The 21,196-nt window shown below is 33.5% G+C and overlaps 1 protein-coding gene and 1 non-coding gene across 2 annotated transcripts; one reads left to right on the top strand and one right to left on the bottom strand.

Annotated features, from left to right (window-relative positions):
• The first annotated feature begins 1,169 nt into the window (after positions 1-1,169).
• LOC120262009 (phosphatidylinositol 4-phosphate 5-kinase 9-like) lies at positions 1,170-7,324 on the top strand. Its single transcript, XM_039270047.1, has 9 exons — positions 1,170-1,262; positions 2,149-3,445; positions 4,047-4,214; positions 4,545-4,710; positions 5,188-5,298; positions 5,443-5,630; positions 5,994-6,151; positions 6,322-6,490; positions 6,914-7,324. The coding sequence occupies exons 2-9, from the start codon at positions 2,205-2,207 to the stop codon at positions 7,191-7,193; spliced, it is 2,481 nt and encodes an 826-aa protein (XP_039125981.1). The 5' UTR covers positions 1,170-1,262; positions 2,149-2,204; the 3' UTR covers positions 7,194-7,324.
• Positions 7,325-16,700: 9,376 nt separating this feature from the next.
• On the bottom strand, positions 16,701-16,807 carry LOC120266453. The gene has a single exon (XR_005538178.1). It is a non-coding gene; the product is annotated as a small nucleolar RNA R71 (small nucleolar RNA).
• Positions 16,808-21,196: the final 4,389 nt, after the last annotated feature.

Raw genomic sequence — 21,196 nt, 5'->3', positions numbered from 1 at the left:
TATATATATATTTCAAGGAACCATCTTCAAGATAGCAAGAGTGCTACCCCCATTCCCCTCCTAAATAAATTTTACATTCTCTTATGACATACTTTTACAGGTAATAAGGGAGGAGTGCAAATAGAGTTGAACCGATGCGATTTATTATATTACTACTATCATCATGATCGGTTGAGATAAAAATGTTATATATGTCATTTTTTTACTGATTTTAACATTGTTCATCTCATTTTTCATTGTTTACATATCACTATTCACTAGAATTTATGGTTTGAAGTTATTAGATTCAAATCCAACCCTTGATAGATAAAGTATTCATAAATGATTAGTCCCTATGTATATAACCTTTTGGCTTTCGTATTGGGCTCATTAAGTAAGGGTGTTAATTTTGAGGAGAACCTGATATCAAACCCTAAAACACTTGCAAGTTGAGTACATAAGTGCTTATTAAACTTTCAGTTGCGTCTCATGTCTGTGCACGTCCCTGACACCCCTTAAATAGGAGACGTTTGTTGTCTATTTGTACCATAAAAAAAAGTTATGTGAACTTTTTGAAAGCACTTTTGGTAATTTTAAAAAAATGTAATTCTTTTTTGGATTTCTCAAAAAAAAAAAACTCCTCAAACAAACACATTTACAAAGAATAGTAGTAGTTTTCTAAAAATATATAAAATCTTATAGCTCTATGACCTAATCTACATCTATATTAAATATTATAAGTATAATACCCAAATTAGTCCTCTACTTTTCTCTTTCTTCCCTTTTGGCCACTCTATTCAAAAATGCGCCCCATTAATCCTTCTACTCTTGAAAATGACTCAATTTAATCCCATCTACCCTTAATCTTTTTCATCTAATCCCTCTACTCTCGAAAATACTGCCAAATAATTAGCCTATTTTATAATAGAAAGGACTAAATACAACCATTTTCAATAATAGAGGGACTACTTAGGAGCATATCTCAGTAGAAGGACCAGGAAAGAGAAAGAAAAGTAAAGAGACTAATTCGGGTATTATACCAATATTATATATATATATATATTTGTGTGCATTATAATTTCAAATTTGATAGGGTTATATTTGCAAAAACAAACTTCTTTAAAACCCAAGAATACTCCAAACTCCCCCTCGTATGTTTCTCTTCTCTCGATATATATATATATAGAGAGAGAGAGAGAGAGAGAGAGAGAGAGAGAGAGAGGGAGACGATCGCCATTGCTGGAGCTCGGAGCTTGCTACCATCGTTGACGATTGCGCTCGAGGTGGTAAACTCTATCCTTCAATCTTATTGCATACCAATCTGTTTGTATCTATTGTGATTTTTGCCCCTTTTTAGTACCGAATGTGGTGATTTATGCTTTCTGATTGTGAGATGAGATCCTGATCTGATCTGATCTTCTTGGTTTGTGCTATATATCTTGCTGCATCTTAAAAATCATAAATTGATGCGAATTGTTTTTTATTTTAATGGAGTAGGAAGCAATGTTTAGATGTTTGAGGGACAAGTTACTGGTCGATTTATTGGAAATTTTATTTTATTTTTTTAATCTGTTTCTCTTAGGTTTGAAATTTTGTGAAGATTTTTTTCGTTGATGTCATCAATCATTTGAGAACAAGTTATTGGTTAAGAATTTAACTTGTTTTTCATTTATCTGTTTCTTTTTTTGTTAAAATGTTGTGCCTTTGTGAGATTCTGCATGGGCCAATGATAAAAGTTCTGTATTTTATTGTTTTAGTGTTTTTTTTTCCCAGTTAGAGATGTGAATGAATGAAGATTTATGATTGGTGCCATTTTCTTTTACATAAGTGAACTGTTGAGGGATTTGGATTTACAAAGCCAGGAATGAATTTTTTTGGTTTCATCTGATTATTTTTCATATATGGTTTATCATTGGTGATGCAATAGATTCATGATTTAACCTAAAGATCAGTTTTTCTTTGCCTACATCACTTTTTATTTTTTATATGATTTTGATGTTTTGCTTTTTTTTTTTTTCCTTAAAAATGTTTCTAGTCTATTCTGTTATTCCACGGAAACTTTTGTTTCAATTTAACGCATTGCTTTGCAAGATATTTATATCTTACCTGAATAGAGACAGTATACTATTTGCTCAAAGATTTCAGTGTCTTCTCGATTTTTATTTTCAGCTAAAACATTGAGCTCTTTCCAAGGGCTTGATTTGAAGCTATCCAATCCATTGTGTATGTCAGCACATTTGGTTATTGATGATGCAAAACATGCCCCATCTTGCTCTGAAAGTTGTAGATTGCCAATTGCCAACAGCCGCACTTTTGATAAAGAATGTTTGGCCAATTCACCCAGTGAACAACCTGCTCATGTATCTAATGAGATTACCGTCTCCAGAGTTTGTGAGCTTGTACTTACAAATGGGGATTTTTATTCTGGAACACTACAAGAAAACATGCCAGAGGGATTAGGGAAGTACATCTGGCCGGATGGTTGTGCTTATGCTGGAGAGTGGCGAAGAGGGATGAGACATGGTAAGGGGAAGATGTTGTGGCCTTCCGGAGCTGTTTATGAGGGGGAGTTTTTCAGTGGATATATGCATGGTGCTGGAACATACATTGGTTCAGACGGCTCGAGTTACAGGGGACGTTGGAAGTTAAATTTTAAACATGGTTTGGGATATCAAACATTTCCTAATGGTGATACCTTTGAAGGTTCTTGGATTAATGGTAATATAGAAGGAGCTGGTAAATATGTTTGGGCCAATGGAAACATATTTATTGGCAGTATGAGAGGAGGGAAAATGTCAGGGAAAGGAACTCTGACTTGGAAAAATGGGGATACATTTGAAGGCAACTGGTCAGATGGCATGATGCACGGTTCTGGAGTGTATACCTGGAGTGATGGTGCATGCTTTGTTGGAACTTGGACCAGGGGTTTGAAGGATGGAAAAGGTGTATTTTATCCTAAAGGAATAAAGCTTCCAGCCACTCAGGAGGTTTATGTTAATGCTCTGAGAAAGCGAGGGCTGTTGTCTGATTTTAAAAGGTTGAGCTATGGTTCTCGCATTCTTCATTCTTCTTCTGTTGGCATGGAAAACACGAAGGTCAATGGGATTCGAAATGGAAGGTTGGTAAATTTGAAGCGATCTTACACCCAAAGTGCATCTCTGGAAAGACGCTGGAGTTTTGAGTTGGCTATTGAGAAGGTTATTGGACATGATACGACAATGGATATAAAAGAATCTTCTGCAAGAACTGATACAAGGATCAGTGGTGGAAATGTTCCAATCTTAGAGAGGGAGTACATTCAGGGCGTTCTTATTAGTGAAGTAGTAGTAGACAATGCATTTCCATCTTCATCCAAAAGAGACAAAAGACAGCAAAAGAAACTAGAAGACATCAAAAGGCCTGGAGAGACCATCATTAAGGGTCATAGAAGTTATGATCTAATGCTCAGCCTGCAGCAAGGAATCAGGTAACTCCCGACATCTTCCTTTTTCCTGTAAAGTGTAAACATGGTGATTTCTATGTTCTTCCCTCTTACTCATTGCATCATTTTTTTTACTGTTTGGCATCTTATATTATCTTGGGCATTCGCTGTCCAGCAATTAAATTTCTCTCACAGAGGAAGTTGGTATAATGGTAATATTATGGTAGGACAAATCATAAACAAGCAAGCCTTGTTAATTTCATTGGTTTCTTTGTCAGTAATACTTTTAAGTCAGGTAAAAGATACAATGATTCCCACAAAAAATGGTTTAATGACGTCTATGTGATGTTCTTAATATTACTCGAGTTTCTATCCCAGAGATTTTTGTTTTAATAATGAAACCAGATACCCCCTTAAAGAATATGATTCTATAGCAAATCTATGTTTCTTAGAAGATATAGAAAAACAGATGGGCGGAAGTCCTATAAAAGTTCTGGAATAACTTCTCCCTTACTTTTATATTTAAAATAATACAAGTAAACAGGATTCCATGACGGAAACCTTTTTCACATCTTTCTATAGTCAATAAAGTCCGTTATTAGATGTCCTTGAGTATTGAACTCCACATTCTTCTGTTAATCATTAGGTATACTGTCGGAAAAATTACACCTATACAAAGACGTGTAGTTCGCACATCAGATTTTGGTGTTCAAGCAAGCTTCTGGATGGATTTTCCAAAAGAAGGTTCCAAATTGACACCACCGCATCGCTCACAAGATTTCAAATGGAAAGACTATTGTCCAATGGTCTTCAGGTTTGAGCTAATTCTTGCCATATTTGAGTTTATATGAGAAAAATTGCCTTTACAGAAGTTGATCTGACCTTCTGTAAAGTTGTTCTTCCTTGGAGAAAATAGATAAAATTGTTCCGAGCTTCCTTTTCATATTATTTTCCTTCTTTCTTACAGCCACTACTTATAACTGATTCATTTTTTTTTAATAGGAATAACATTTATACCTCAACTTATTTCTGTTTTAAGCTACATTTGATCATAAGATTAAGTACAAGATAAGTTTTTTCCTTAAATTTGGTGCTTGTTATTGAGGGACTTAATTTAACCTTGCATGCCTTTGGTTGATTGCAGAAATTTGCGTGAGATGTTCAAAATTGATGCTGCAGATTACATGATGTCAATATGTGGAAATGATGCTCTTAGAGAGCTTTCTTCCCCTGGGAAGAGTGGTAGTGTCTTTTTCCTTTCTCAGGATGACCGTTTTATGATTAAAACCCTTTGGAAACATGAAGTGCAGGTACTTATCTTGAATTCCACTGTACTTCCTCTGCAGTGTTAGGATGATATGAATTTGTTTTCCTCTGACAATGACGAAGAAGCATCAATCTGCTCATTTTCCATGGATCTGTAATAATAGTTCCACTTGACATAAATTATATTATCTTTCTGCAATACTAACAAAATAAAGAGCGTATTTACTCAGTAAATGCCAAGAAAAATTCATCAAGGCATCAATCAGTTAATTTAGTGTTTTTCCAGTTATGACTACTTCAAGTTTAACAGTGTCTCAATAAACTCCTTTTCTAGTTTCTTGATCAATAATAGATTATTTTATGCACAAAACATTGATCCAAGTGAGCTTTGGCTGACGGGCATTAAAATTTTATATTGAAGAATCATCTGGTATATCAGCAAAATCTGTTTCGTGGATGTTATATTTCAATCTCACATAACAATAACCCTTCTAACCGTGCATATAAATGAATGTGTGTAGGTTCTATTAAAGATGCTTCCCGACTATCACCATCATGTTTGTACCTATGAAAATACACTCATTACTAAGTTTTTCGGTCTTCACAGGGTGCAACCCTCTAGTGGTCAGAAGGTAACAATTAATTTTCCTGATGATCTTTCTGTTATAAACTCTACTGATTTTACGCTCTATTTTTTTTTTTTTTTGTTGAAATAATGTATAGCATATTTACATATGCAATGGTGGGTTTCAGTTCTGAATGTTTGCGAGTTGCAGTTCAGGTTCATAGTAATGGGAAACATGTTTTGCACTGAACTGAGAATCCACAGATGGTTTGATCTGAAAGGATCTTCATTGGGTCGTTCTGCCGACAAAGTCAAAATTGATGAGAACACCATACTCAAGGATTTGGACCTGAACTACCGGTTTTACTTGGAACAGTCTTGGCGAGATGCCCTCCTTCAGTAAGAAAATACTTTATTGATTATTTTGATCTCAATGAGTTTGATTTTTCAAATAAATTTAGTACCAGCTAAGACAATGACGTAAGTTTTTAGGCATAATTCCTCCTGGCTATATATTTCAGTTGAAATTTTAGCAGTCATGCACTTCCTAGTAGATCTGTACTCTTAGGGAATCAAATTGCTGCATTTTCTATGTAGAAACTCTCTGCTCCAAATAAAGAATAGAAAAGGATATGATGATGATCTCCAAACAATTATATGTTGCCTGAATTATTTCATTTTATTTTTTCAATCGGATTCTTGCAAAATTTAGATTTATAACCATATTGAGGTTCCAAATTTTCTGTATCCACTATGCTCCAGGCAGATCGAGATAGACAGTAAGTTTTTGAGGAAGCAGCGTATAATGGATTACAGTCTCTTATTAGGTGTGCATTGCCGAGCACCGCAACATCTGCTGCCCTGTTCATCTCATAATAGAAGCACCATCAGAGACAGATTGGCTATAATTTATGAACAAGGTATGAAATTCTTCAAATATCATCTATCAATTAATACTGAAATACAAGCGAACTTTTTCAGGCAATAATGTTGGTCATTAGGTAGTACAACTCTTATTGCGATAATTTGACAACAGAAGATTATGATACTGAGGTTCACTTCAAGTTAATGATTTTTTCTAAATTTGCAGATGTCGAAGAGGACGAGCAATTCAAGTACCCACAAGGCCTTGTTCTTGTACCTTTAGGAAGAGATGAAAATAGTGTTGTTGTCGGTTCTCATATCAGAGGTAGTAGGTTACGGGCATCATCGGCCGCTGGTGATAAGGAAGTGGATCTCCTGCTCCCTGGTACAGCCAGGTGAGACCTTCTTTCTGTTTACCCAGTTATAACAGTATATAACTAACAAGAGTTTTACAAAAATATAATAACAATTAGGTTCAAATGCACCATTCATCCCTATATTTGACAGTAATGTTCATTATGATACTTGTGTTTATTGAAATACATGCTTTTTTTCATACACATAAGCGAAAAACTGTATATTTACAAGAAACATGCATTTTAATACGTATACCGACTCAGTAACATGGATGATAATGAATAATGTCATCTAAACATAGTGATGCACATTGAACATTTTGAAAATACAAAGATCATAATAAAGCATTATTGCCAAATTTAAACACAAATGGTGCATTTAAATCTAGCAATTACTGACTTTTTATAGGAGTATATAAGTAATTCTCTTTTTATATCCTTTTTTGGGTTGTGTATTTTTAGGTTGCAGATCCAAATGGGTGTGAACATGCCTGCAAGAGCAGAGCATATAAACGAAAATGAAAACGAGGGTCAAATGTTAAACTTTAATGAAGTTTATGATGTGGTTCTCTACCTTGGTATCATTGATATACTGCAGGACTACAACATGAACAAGAAAATAGAACATGCATTCAAGTCAATTCAGTTTGATTCATTTTCAATCTCAGCTGTGGATCCTGATTTTTACTCCACTCGTTTCCTCAAATTTATACAGTCTGTGTTCCCAGAGAACTCTTTTTGACAATGTTATATTAGAAATTGAATTATTAATTATGCATGTGGAATTAATCAAGTTTATATTTGTCCAAAATGGAAAAGAATACAGGCAGGGTTGTAAATTTATTACAGTAGTTATTTTCTTTCTATTGAGAAATTAATATGGATGAGACATGGAACCCAAAAGAGGTTTTATAATATATTAGATCAAAGACACTTGTATTACATTCATAAAGTAAATGGTGGGTTATCTACTTAGCACACAGCTCCAAGCAAACACCTCAAAATTAACTGATTAATTTTTTTTTTATATAAAATCTAATTATTTAAATAAATATACTAAATAAATAACATTTAAAAGATATTTATATTAAAACATAATTAAATTAAATTTTTATCAAATTCCATATAAAAAAATAGGCTGACCAAATACCTAACTTTAGCCAAACGCACTCTCCGTTGGAGGCCTTTTTAAAGAAGAATTACTAAACCAACTCTTTATTGAGAATATTTTTATAAGTCAAAATACCATTTCAATGAGGAAAGAAAGTTTTAATCCTAAAAGGTTCATGGCCAGCGATGGTGACTCTATTATGAAAGACGTTGGTATGGGATATTAAAAAAAGTTTGACTTCAAATTTCATTGGATGCAGTAGTTGTAATGAATCTCCAACTGCGAATGTGACCTCGCATGCTGAAAAGTTCAATTCCCGGTCTCGGTCTGTGGGCACCCCTTAACCACGCTTGTCTCATTTCGAGAAAAAAAAAAAGAAAAAAAAAATTCAGCAAAAAGTTAAAAACTTAAAAATTTAAAATCCTTTGATTGGTCCAGCAACCATCTAAGTAGGTCCAAGCCCCTCAAGAAAGGGAGAGAATTGAAGAAAGAAAGTTACATCCATCCCTTTTAATATTTTCCTCTTTCTTAATGAATAGGAGGTAGGTCGTCTTCCTATTTTGAAATGAAAATAAATTACAAACAATAGGGATTTCAAAAAATACCTATCTTCATGAAATAAAAATAAAAAAATGCAAAGAAAATATATTTTGAAAGTCCATCTTCTTTTGTGTAATAGAAAATTTTCAAAAAAAAAAACATCAATTTTGAAAAAATATATATCATTCTGTAATGAAAACAAAACCAAAGTAAAAAAGGCCTTCCTCAATAATACCCTAATAAATTTTTATGCAACTTCGGACTAATTACACGGGTGTAATAATTACATTGTGCATTACGAGATTTCATTATTACATAGTTCCCTCCAAATAAACCTTAAACTTCAATAATACCTTAACTACAATTTCACCCAAAAAATACAAAAAAACACTAAACAAATTTACAATATTATGTGTTCAAACTAGATTTTCCCCCAATAGACTAACAATCTCAAAAATAACCGTTTCAAGTTACACTAATGATCTATCTTTATTTTCTCATTATCAGATCTTAAGAAATATATTTGCTAATGTAATATATATATATATATATATATATATATATAATCAAAGTAGTTGTATAAACTGCTCCCAGTTTTGAAAATAAAAACTTTTTTTTTATATAAAGTTTATATTAAATGTGTATTATAAATACAAAAGATTAATGGAATTAATTTGATCAAGAGCATTAAATTAGTTTTGCTATTTAATAAGACTTTCTAATGAAAATAAATAACTAATCGAAAGTGGAAATCTTTCTTTAAACTAGACATGGCCATTTTGAACCGAAACCGTAGAACCGAACCGGAATCAAACCGTCAAAAACTGGAACCGGAACCAGAAAAACCGTAACCGTCCTAAAACTAGAACTAGAACCTTCATGTAAGGTTCGATATTGGTTTCAAAATTTAAAAACCGTGGAACCGGCGGTTTAACCGCCGGTTCAAACCGCCGTTCCACTTGAATCAAAAGATTTAAAATATCAAATTACTTAGTTACAAATACATATATATTATAAACCAATTGATTAAGTTTTTATTTTGTTGATTTGTTTTCTCTTTTGGCCGGCCCTCCCTTGAAGACGTGAAAACCCTAAATCCCTCTGATGAAATCCTAATCCTAGATCTCTATCAGAGGGCGGCGGGTCGAATCGATCTACAAATGTGGAAGCCCGACCTGATGGTGGAGAAGGTGGGGAGGAGCAAGCTCAAGCGGCAACGAGATGGCTAGGAGTCATCTTTGATGGATTATTGGAGATGGTTCTTTCGTAGCTCGATCTCGGATATCTTTGATGTGATAGAGAAGACGATCATGGTTGTTGCCTCCAATCATTCTGATTTCTAAGAAGTTCCTTCTGAGACGGGATGGAATCGCTGTGACTTTCGGATTGTGGAGGTGAACGACATAACCAAAAAAAAAAATAGCCCGAACCGTTTGAATCGTCAAACCGGAACCGTTGAACCGAATCGGCAGAACCGGAACCGAAACCGAACCGCCAAAAACCTTGCCTAGGCGGTTCGGTTCTGGTTCAAAGTTTTTTAGAACTAAAACCAGTGGTTCAGGAACCGTAACCGGCTGTTCCTGAACCGTGGCCATGTCTGCTTTAAACTTTGGAAATTGAAATCTTTCCAAATCTTTTTAAAATTATTGGCATTTATGTTTGATATTGGAAATTAAAAAAAATTAAAGAGATTCAAATTATGTGGAAGTTGTACATTACTTATTATTATTAACAAAATTTAATGACATTAATTTGGTTAAAAAGCATTAAATTGGTTTAACACTAAAAATTTAACAAAACCTTCTAATTAAAACTGATAATTTTTTAAAAGTAAAAATCATTAAGAATATATATATATATATATGAAAAAACAATAACATTTCACATTTACAGAAAAAGACAACTAATTATGTGGTATTGTAGTTATACATATGCAAAACTAAAACAAATAAAATTCAAATGTAAAATCTAAAAACAAACCCTATTTAATTATTAAATATGAATACTTTCTAAATATAAACTCACTTAATCCTACTCAAATTCAAACTAAATCCACATCATGATATATGACTAGTTATATAAAGAAAATGAAACTTTCTTTTGCTTTCCAAATTAAGTCTCCTCTCTTTCTGTTTTCTCTTATCCTGTGATTAAGAGAAAACAACTATGCCTTCTTCCATATTGTTTTCTTGCACTATTCGGCAAAGCCCTTTTCAGTGATGATCATAACTGGTTTTGCATAATCCATAATCCGTTAGGCAATTTGGATCTCCGCCACGTTGAAGCTAATAGCCGACCACCTCCTCTTTCACTTATAATTGTGATGCACACAGTGGAGGACCCACAACCCAAAAGGTCTGTCTGATAGGATGGGGTTGTCCCTCATATATATGCACATGGACTCCCTCTCAATTAGGCGATATGGGACTAAACGAAGCTTACAACATTGCTTCCCCAATCAAACCCGACATCCTTGTCGGGTCAGACACGCTTAACTCAGTGACACTTTACTTAGCAGCACTTAACTCAAGGTACTTTACTCAGGGTTTGTTCCCAAACCATAACCCTCCCTAGTCAGCCCCTCTACTGGTTAGAACCCTCCACTGGTCAACTCCTCACCTAGCCCCACACTACCCGCTCTCAATGAAAGCACCAATGATGCACACAAGGGGTGACCCATAACCCCAAAAGACTAACCTAATAAGGTAGGGTTGCCCCCCACATATATGCACATGGACTCCCTCTCAATTAGGTGATGTGAAACTAAACCAAACTTGCAACAAATTGACTTAAACTTTGCCACTCAGATGATCTCCAGTTTCATAAATTCTGACGAACATGATCTCACATTAACAATTGAAACAAAGAGATTCATGTTGGATATTCGGTAATTCAATTAGCGGTTCTCTGTAGAGCATGTCATCAACTCTATGTTCATGAGGACCTCAAGAGGAGCAACATTGTCAATTGAAAGACGTCTATGGATGGTCTTTGATATTGCTGATTTTATGATGTCCTTTGTCCGAGATGATATCTGTGTTGCGTATAATGAGATCTTTATCAACTTGGATGTGGTGGATCTTGTGCAAGATGAGGATTTGAATGGGATTCTCAAGGAATCATTTGAAGACTCTGACTTGAATATTGCTTGTCCGGCACCACGAATACTTTTGAAGAGTTTAGTGAATGAGATGTTCTGTGATGACGGAGAAAGTAATGAATTGCATGATATGTTTGGAAGAGCTTGTCACTGGTACTGAAGTCAAACATTTGCCGTGCTCTCATGTTTTTCACAGATACTGCATTGATGGTTGGTTTGCAAGGAAGAATTCTTACCTGCTTCATAGATTCACGTTGCATGCTTGAAGATGATGAGGAAGAGTTAGGGTGAATTCATAGTTTAAGTGCAGAGATATTTGAGAAAATGTATTGTTCTAGATAAATATGTGAAATTTATATATATGGTGGATAGATCTAGATATTATCTTTGTTTTTTGGATATTGAAAATTATACTATGTATGTTGGAGGCAGCTGAATATTAGCATTAAATCACTGTTAATTTCAATTATATTATATATGTTGGAGGCAGCTAAATATGAGCATTAAATCTCTGTTAATGTTGGTTTATGTGAATACTGTAGATTAACAAAACTCTTTTTTTTTCTTTTTTGGCTTTCAGGCAACATGAATATTATTATTATTTTTTACTCCATGTTTCTCACATGCTGAACTAACGACTCTAAAGTGGATGCTTGTTTTTGAGCTTATATGAACATATGGGTGAAGGCAAAAATTCTCTTAAACATTTAATTAAAATCTCATTAATTTATTAGATCCCTGACACAATTATTCTTTTAGGGGTTGTTTGGTTTGCTGTAAGTGAAATTACAATGTAAGTGAAAATCACATGTAGGTGCTATTTGGTGGGCAATAAGTAGGTGCAAGTAGATGTAATGTAAGTACTTTTACATGTAAAAGGGTGTTTGGTTTGATGTAAAAAAATTTTATGCAAAAAATTTCATAGCAAAGTACAACTTTTGCTGTATTTTCACTTACAACCAATTGGACTATAAGTGAAAATACAGTAAAGCAACATGTTAAAATCACCACTATTCCTCCTTTACTCTTGCAACATTATTCTCCTTCTCTTCCCTTTGATTTGCAGAAACTTTTAATACCACCTGCCGTTCTTGATTCGATGGCCGACTTTCCTCCATCGGCTTTCGGGTTTCATCCACCGTCCACCTCCTTATCTAAGTTCACACCATTCCAGGAAAACCTAGCAGTGCTCGCTTCAGTCTCTCCTCTACGATTTTTGAATTTCCATCTCGATCAAGCAGGGAACACCTTATGTTGTTTTTATAATTGGCATGTTGTGTTTCATGTGGTCCATCAAACACTAAATTAACTTGTGATCATAGATAAATTTGGTGTAAAGTTTGAACTTTTGGAGAAACTATTATCATGTAAAAATCTAAAGGAAAGAGAAATACTGGGGGATGGGGGGCCTTCAGTTCATGACTAAAGTGTTGTTTCTAGGATAGGTGCAATTCTGCTTGTAACTTTGAGGAATATATGACCTCACAGCTATTTGCTTTGTGTTGCCAATATGATTTGATGCCTTGATGGTTATGCATCCCATAAGGACTTAAATCATAAGGCATGGCAAAAGAGTAAGCTATTGAAAGAAGAGTTAGAAGGAGGAGATAATGAGCAGTCATGTTAATTAATTAAGCTTCTTTGTGTTACTCTCTCAAATGATATGTTGTTTGTTTATATATATAAGGCAATGCTTAAGAAGAGAATCAGTTAATTAACTTTATAGGACATTTGTCAATTATATTAATTGTTAATTTTCTTGATGGAGTACTCATAGTTTAATTTTAATCATCTCATCATATGAGAATGGATCAAGTCTTGAATATATATGATTTTTTTTCGTATTAACTTATAATAAACAAATACTTTAATGTGGTTGACTGATTATATGCATGATGTGTTGCTTTTAATATCAAGTTTTGCTTTTAATGAGAATGGATCAAATCTTGAATATAATCATAGATAACTGATTATATGCAAGATGTGTTGTTTTTAATATCAAAAGGTTTGCTATTTTTGGTGGTTCTCTCTACTCATCTTTTCTGTCTGAATGCATATATTCCCATTGCAATTAGCGTAAGCAGAACAATAGCATAACCTGTTGTTATTCTAGCTGTTGCACTTTTGCTTGATAAGCTTCCTCCAGATTGATTATTTGAAAAACATTTCTTCTGTATTTAATTTGCATTCTTTGATTGGTCAAGTGAAGTAAAATGGTTTGACTGATACCTTGGCAAGGATAAGGATTGACAGTGATTTATTGTTACTGTACTTTGTTCATAATCAAGCTTGAGGTTCTTTAATTCTTGGTTTTTTTATAAACGAATATATTGAATGGAGTGTTAATGATTAAGTTGGGATTAATGACTATTATATTGTGTACCATGTTAAATGGAGTGTGTAAATCTCTAATAGTTGTTGGATTTTTATAAACAAATATGTTGATTATTATTATTGTGCAAACTTTGGTAGTCTTATGAATGGTTTATTTTCAATTCTTTTTAATATAATTCTTATAGATTTACAAACATATACATATTTAATTCTTTTTTATTTAAGTAATGGTTTATTTTTATTTAATATATGCCTTATAAATGGATTCTTGTGAGAATGTGCATGCCCCAGTCACAATGGTCTTGTTTATCACCATTTTTGCTTCAATGTGGTACAAGCAAAGAAGAGGATTCCATTTATCATTGGAGCCTTATTATAATAGAGATAAGCAACACAAAAATTATATTACAAGAATAGTGCATGGATCGGACAAGATTAGTATATTGATATTGAGGATGAATAGGGCATTGTTTTTGGATTATGTGATACTTTGAAAGAAAAAGGACTACCATACAACACTTTACATGTAAGTGTTAAAGAACAAGTAGCTATGTTTCTTCATATTGTTGGGTATAATGTAAGGAATAGAGTTATTAGCCTTAATTTTTTACACTTTGGAGAAACTGTTAACCAACTTTTCAACCATGTTTTACATGCTATTGGAGAACTTTGAGGTGAACTAATTCAACAACTTAGCACAATGATAAGTGCTCGTGTATAAGTATTACGAAGTATACTTTTCTTACATTGAGCATCACTTTTATCAGATGCTATGGCTCATTCGTGTGTATTTGTGTTATTTTGTGTATTTAGGGTTGTGGAGAAAAGTTTGGAAGAAAGGAAGCAAAAATAGATCATGGACGCAATTGTTGAGGGAATTCTTTGACCGAACAAGGATAAAGGCATAAGTTGTGCTCATAGACATGTGGGTGTAAGCTAACCTTCAAAATGGTCTTGTGAATACACAAGGTGGAGGGGTACAAAGGCAGTCACACTCATATATTTCGACTTGTGCAACATTGTCAAGAGCTTCGTCAATGTGTTTGAAAGCAAGACGCGACATGATCTACTGCATGGTTGTGTGCCCAACTTGGTGGCCTCAATGAAGAAAATGAAGTCGGGAGCATTGTAGCTAAACCACTGTATCAGTTACTGTTCATAGCGTGTAGGAAAACAAAACCTGGAAATTCATACGGCCGTGTGGAAATTGCACACGCCCGTGTGAATGCCCAATTTTACCCTATAAATACCGCTTTGAGGGTTTTATTTGGGGATCTTCTCCCTATCATTTGACCTATCTTTTGGGGCGAGCGCGACTAGGGTTTGGAGAGCTTTTTGCTGGGATTTTGGAGCTATTCTAAGGTATTCGACATCGATTTCCTTTGGAGGAGAGCTATTGGGGGAGCTTTCGTTGGCAATGATTCGGCGAGGTGTGCCCTAAGCTTGATGAAGGAGTCTTTGGAGAAGATGAGTCGACTCCTCAAGACCATCGACATGGACAACAAGGGGGTAATCTCTATGGATTGCTTGCACTTACTTTTGACTTCATTGTTGATTTTGTATTGCTCCATGGAAAGCTAACCCCCTAGTGGGTGCTTGGACTTGTAAACCCTAGGATGATTTTGTTTCATTGACTCTTATTATGTTTCCTTTATTGATGTTTTAATTGAGTTTTAATCTTGTGTGCTTATTGCTTTAATTTTTCCTTAGAGTAACACTAGGGTTGAGAATCTATCTAGGCAATCCTTTGAAGTAGTGACAACTTCATTAGGGTTAGACTTAGCGAGATTGAAGAGGATTGAGAGGGTGAGTCGAGAGGTAGCGGAACGTTCCCTTTCTCTTCCGACGTGAATTATCCTACCTCCATATTCCAAAAGTTCTTTGCGGTTGCGATAGAGTGAAGTGCTAAGAGACAAACTCCACTGGGGCTTAGTTGCCAAAACAACAGAGTGAAGTGTTGAAGTAATCCTTAGTGCTGGAGCTTAATCGTGATTAGGGGTCTTTCACCTGGACCAAAGGGTTAGATCTATATTAGGGAATGGGATTTATCACTTGGAGTCCCTAGAGCCTCAAGTAGTCCCACACAGTGTGATGTGTTGAGAGTATCTCTTTCCGCCGGGGCATAGTGTAGAGGGCTAGTCACGGTTTACCTTGGGCTTGGGACAGTGTCTTTGGATTTCCATAACTTATTAAACTTCAATTAGGAGGCATAATATTATTCTTGCACTTAAAACAATAGTCCTAGGGTGAGCATTATCCTGGTATCCCTATTTTACTATTTATCACATCTCCTTTCTCCTCTTGCTTGTCCTCTTTTCTCTTTTACTTTTTTTTGCACTAATATTTTAAATATAATCACACTCTAACTAGATAGCAATACTTTGTGCTTCTAAACAAATATTCCCATATGGATTCGACTACCCAATCACCGGGGTGTTTTATTACTTCGACGAACCGTGTACTTGCGGTACACACAAGCAAAGGGCATGTCAAGTTTTTTTGGCGCCATTGACAGGGAATAGGCGTTTTAGAAGCATTTGCACTTTGCTATTTTAGCTATTCATCACTTGTTCTATTTCACACTTTCTTATTCTTCCATCATTCTGATTTGTTTTTCTTTCGTTGGTTGCAGCTCCAGGTTTATGACCCGAGACAACCCTTTGACATTGGTTGAAGATGATCTGGGAATTGGAAAAAGAACTCATAGACGGGGAAAGGAACCTGTACAAGAATAGATAAATCAAGCTGAGATAAAAGTTGAAGGGTTTGATAATATGGTTGAACAATATGAGCAACAGAGGACACTCTCAGACTATGCAAGATCCACGGTTCTTGGCACGCAGTCTAGTATTATGCGGCCACCGATTACGGCTCAGAACTTTGAGCTCAAGCCAGGCTTCATCCAGATGTTACAGCAGTCTGCACAGTTAATAGTTTGCCCGATGAGGATTTGAACAACCACATTGAGAATTTCTTGGAAGTGTGCGGCATGCTTAAAGATTAACGGAGTCACAAATGATGCCATCAAATTGAGGGCCTTCCTATTTTCCTTGAAGGGGATAGTGAAGTAATGGTTGCACTCATTGCCTACAGAATCGATCACTACTTGGGAGGAGATGGTGGAAGCTTTCCTAGCTCGATACTTCCCTCCTGGAAAATCTGTGAAGCTTAGGAATGAAATATCCTCTTTTGTGCAAGCGGAATTGGAGTCGCTTTTTGAGACATGGGATAGGTTCAAGGATCTCCTGCGGAAATGCCCTCAGCATGGGTTCCCCGAGTGGATGATTATCCACACTTTCTACAATGTTTTGAACCCAAGTGCGAAGCAATTACTTGATGCTGCAACAGGAGGCACTTTAGTTAGTAAAACCTCCGAAGAAGCCCGACAACTCATTAAAGAAATGGCTATGAACAGTTATTAGTGGAATACACGAGACAAGAAGAAGGTAGCCCGACTTCATGAGATCGATGCAGTGACATCATTGGCAGTCCAGGTTAAGTCCTTGGGCAAGAAGTTAGGTACCCTAACTTCTCCTAGATTGGTAGCAGTAATGAGTTGCACTGGGTGTGGGGGAGGACATGCTTCATCTGAAGGTATTATATCATCCTATAAAATGTTAAAATATTTAATTTAGTGCAATTATGTAAGCTAGACCTTGTAACCATTTTCATATAGGGAAATATTATCTCATACACGATGGGTACTCTACAAGGCCGGGGTTTATTTCACCATTTCATGGCATTCAATACCATCTTAAAGAATTTAGTGCACATACACCATCAAACATGAAATAATTATTCAATTATAGACATTCTTCATTATGCACTTTGGTGGAACGAGCTTTTGGAGCTTTGGAAAAATCATTTCAAAATTTTAAGATTAAAACCATTTTCCCCTTTTAACACCCAAGTGGATATCGTCATTGCTTTTTGTATTATACATAATTATATTTTACGAAGAGGTCAAGACATATATATACCAAACCTTGAAGAATGGGAACCAAATGTGTGTGAGGTGAGAACACAATCTCAAGTTCGAGAAGAAGCTAGAGAATAGCTAGCAGTTCGAGAAAGCAATCATGAATGATATGTGCAGTAACATGTAAAAAAGCTTTCTATGTTTTATATGTTTTTTAATTATATTTTTGTGTGCCTTTTGAAAAGGTTATGAAACATATCTTCAAATTTTGTTATTTCTTATAGAAAACAAATCATGTAATGAAACTTATTCTTATAGCATAATTTTTTTTTACCTTGCTTTCAATAATGGGGATATTGTGTATTTTACAATTTATTGAATACCCATACGTGTGAAATAATTACTATAATGTTAATTATGCTACTTAGCAGATGGATTTTGAAGATATGACACCAGAGAATCATGATTTTGTTGGAAGAAAGACATCAACTAATTTCCAATGGACACCCATGATGACCTCGTTTATGTTGACATCTCTAGTTAAGGAAGGAAACCTTGGGCTTAAATCTGATAAAGGATTTAAGAGTGTTGCTATCAATGCCGTTGCTAGGGCTGTTGGTGCAAGATTCAACTTGGTGGTAAGTGACACACATGCCAACAATCGTTTGCGGCATGTGAGGAAAATATGGTTAATAATAAAGAAGTTCAAAGGTTTAAGTGGTGTGTCATGGAATGATGCGGGGAAAAAAAATAATTATGGGGGAGGAAGAATAACGAACATACATACAAGTAAGTAGCATGTTGAATTTTATGAGTAATATATGGGTTTATGTAATATTTGTGCGTTGACCAAAATCACAAAATGCTTATTTTATGTTTGTAGGCACATCTTGGGAAAGAGATTTATATTAACAAACCAATCAAAGACTATGAAGAGATGCCAATTATATGTGGAAATGATCATGCAACCGGATACTTTTGCAAGAACAGGTTCTCAAAGCTCTAGAAGTTTACGTGCGCGTATGGAACAACCACCACCAACACCAATAATTGATCTTGACAACCAAACCCAAGGGTTTAATGATTTTGATGAGGTTGCACAATGTCAATCTTCTATTAACGACCCACTGACAAGTTCTACCTCCAAGGCTAAGGAAGGTAAAAAAAGTGAGCAAAACGTGCTAAGGAGAGATGCTAAGTTGAGTTGGGTAGGATTGCAAATGCACTAGAGGCGGATAAGAGTAAATTTATTAGCAAAGACTTGTTTGATAAAATCATGACTTTGAGTGATCATTATACTGAACATGATCTTGGACGATCATATGACTATTTGCTTCAAAAATCTCCCTTTAGCAAATGGGTTCATAAACAAAGCACATTCCTTTCGGTGCATTTTGGATGGATGATTTTCTTGATCAAGCAAGGGGTGATCGTCGAGCTTGAGTTGTTATAACAAATTTGGGTGCTAACTAAAATGTTATTTTGTCTTGTCATATTTAGTATAATGTTGTGACATGAATAATGTGGTATTTTTTTTTCATGTTTGGACAATTGTGATGTTGTATTTTTCTTATTTGGACAAGTGTATGTTTGGACAATGTGATGTTTAGACAAGTGTGATTTTGTATTTTAATTTGATGTTTGGACAAGTGTATTGTACTTGGACAATGTGATGTTTGCACAAATGTGATTTTGTATTTTAATTTGATGTTTGGACAAGTATCATGTTATTTTTATTTTTATTTTTTGGTTGGAAAGTGTCATGTTGAACCATGAATGTTAAATTTTATATTTTGGATGGTATTAGATGATTATTAATCATGAATGTTGAATATTTTTTTAATGAATGTGGTAACAAGATTAATAGTGAATGTTAAATATTTTATTTGAATAAATGAAGTAACAAGATCAATAGTGAATGTTGAATGCTTTATTTGAATAAATGTTAATGTTATTTAATTATTTTTAATTTAAGAATGTCGTATAAAATATATTATTTATTATTTAAATTAAACAAATATTTTAATCATTAATAAAAATAATTAATATTTTTATTTTGAATAAATATCTTATTAAATTAATTAATTAGTTTAAATTAATTTTAATAAATAGTATTAGATAAATAAGAATAATAATAGATAATGGGAGTAATCTCATCAACCCACTTACATGGTGACTATACTCTTTCACTTCACATCAAACTAAACAAACAAAAGTATTTATGGGGCATTTAGATCACGGATTGAGGGCTTGAGAATAGGAATCTTATTCCTAAGCCCTTGTTTGGTAACCAGGAAAGACATGGGTTACCTCCATGCATCGGGAAAAAGATTGTTCGTTGGAAAGGCATTCTATTCCACCCAAAAATGGGAGGAGAAGTATTCCTGAGCCCATAAAATTAGTATTATACCCCTAGTATATAAAGCATTTCTTTAATTATTAAATAATTTAATTAATAATATAATTATATATTTACATATTTAACTTGAAATTAATGTAAATAATTAAGTACAATAATTAAAATTAATACAAATAATTGAAATGAAATATTAAATTTGAATATTTATTAATAATTTAAATAATAAAATCACATATCTACATATTTAACTTTAAGTATTAAATATTTCAATTAAATTATTAAGATTAGTTATATAATTATAATATATTGAAATATGTATTTATATTATAAGTAATTAATTATAAATAATGTTAAATATTTATCACTAAACATAATCCATTATCTTTATATACTATCATATCATTTACCTATAAGGGTATTGATGTAATTTTACTACATCTTATTCTTTTATTTTTCTATTCTCCACGCTTGTTCCCTCAAACCAAACACATTATTCTCATTCCCCTTATTTCAATTCCTATTTCTCTTCTTTTTCTCAATCCTCTTATTCCTATTCCTATTATGCAATTCAAACGGCCCTGACAACATTTCTAATTACAGCAAACTAAACAACAGTTATATAAGTTAAAATACAATATTTTTCACTTACACTGTAACTGAACTTACATGTAATTTAAATTACAGACAACTAAACAGTCTTGTAAATGAAAATATTGCATTTCAAATTGCATTATTATTGTTCGGTTTGTTGTAATTACAAATGTTGTATTTACTATTTCATTGTTTGGTTTGATATAGTTTGAAGGGTATAATAACCATACAAATGGAATGGTAAGATTACCCTCATTATTAATTATTAACATAAGTAATTTAATATTATTTATAAAATCATTTAATTAAGTAATATCCTTTAATTTTATGATTAAAAATAATTAATTTAATTATTTAACTTTCACTGACTACCATTAGTGCCAGCACTAATGTAAGAGAACTAATTAATTAATTTAACGGGTATTCATTCAATTTTAAAAATACATAATATTTTAATCTTTTAATTTTAATTTTATGTCTTAAAAAAATAAATATAATTAATTAATTTAACATTCATGATCTACCTTACGGTCAACACTAATGTAAAATAATAATTAACTAATTAAATTAAATTAAATGATTAGTAATTAATTAATATAACTGTCATTTATTAAATTTTAAAAATATGTACTATTTTAAATATTTTAATTTTATATCTGAAAAAATAATTAATTGATTTAACTCTACTATTAACACTAATGTAAGAAAATTAATTAATTAATGATAATTTATTAAATTTTAAATTTTATGGCTAAAATTATTTTCATAATTAAATATTAAATAAAAATTGT

This window comes from Dioscorea cayenensis, chromosome 1 (assembly GCF_009730915.1).
Source record: "Dioscorea cayenensis subsp. rotundata cultivar TDr96_F1 chromosome 1, TDr96_F1_v2_PseudoChromosome.rev07_lg8_w22 25.fasta, whole genome shotgun sequence".
NCBI classification, from domain to species: Eukaryota; Viridiplantae; Streptophyta; class Magnoliopsida; order Dioscoreales; family Dioscoreaceae; genus Dioscorea; species Dioscorea cayenensis.
The sequence above is the reverse complement of the archived record's forward strand: the minus strand, read 5'-3'. Positions and strand labels throughout refer to the sequence as shown.

Coding starts and splice junctions, on each gene's coding strand:
- LOC120262009 (XM_039270047.1), top strand. CDS start 2,205: ATGTCAGCACATTTGGTTATTGATGATGCAAAACATGCCCCATCTTGC. Junction 5,299..5,442: donor AACCCTCTAGTGGTCAGAAG/GTAACAATTAAT, acceptor TGCGAGTTGCAG/TTCAGGTTCATAGTAATGGG. Junction 5,631..5,993: donor TGGCGAGATGCCCTCCTTCA/GTAAGAAAATAC, acceptor ACTATGCTCCAG/GCAGATCGAGATAGACAGTA.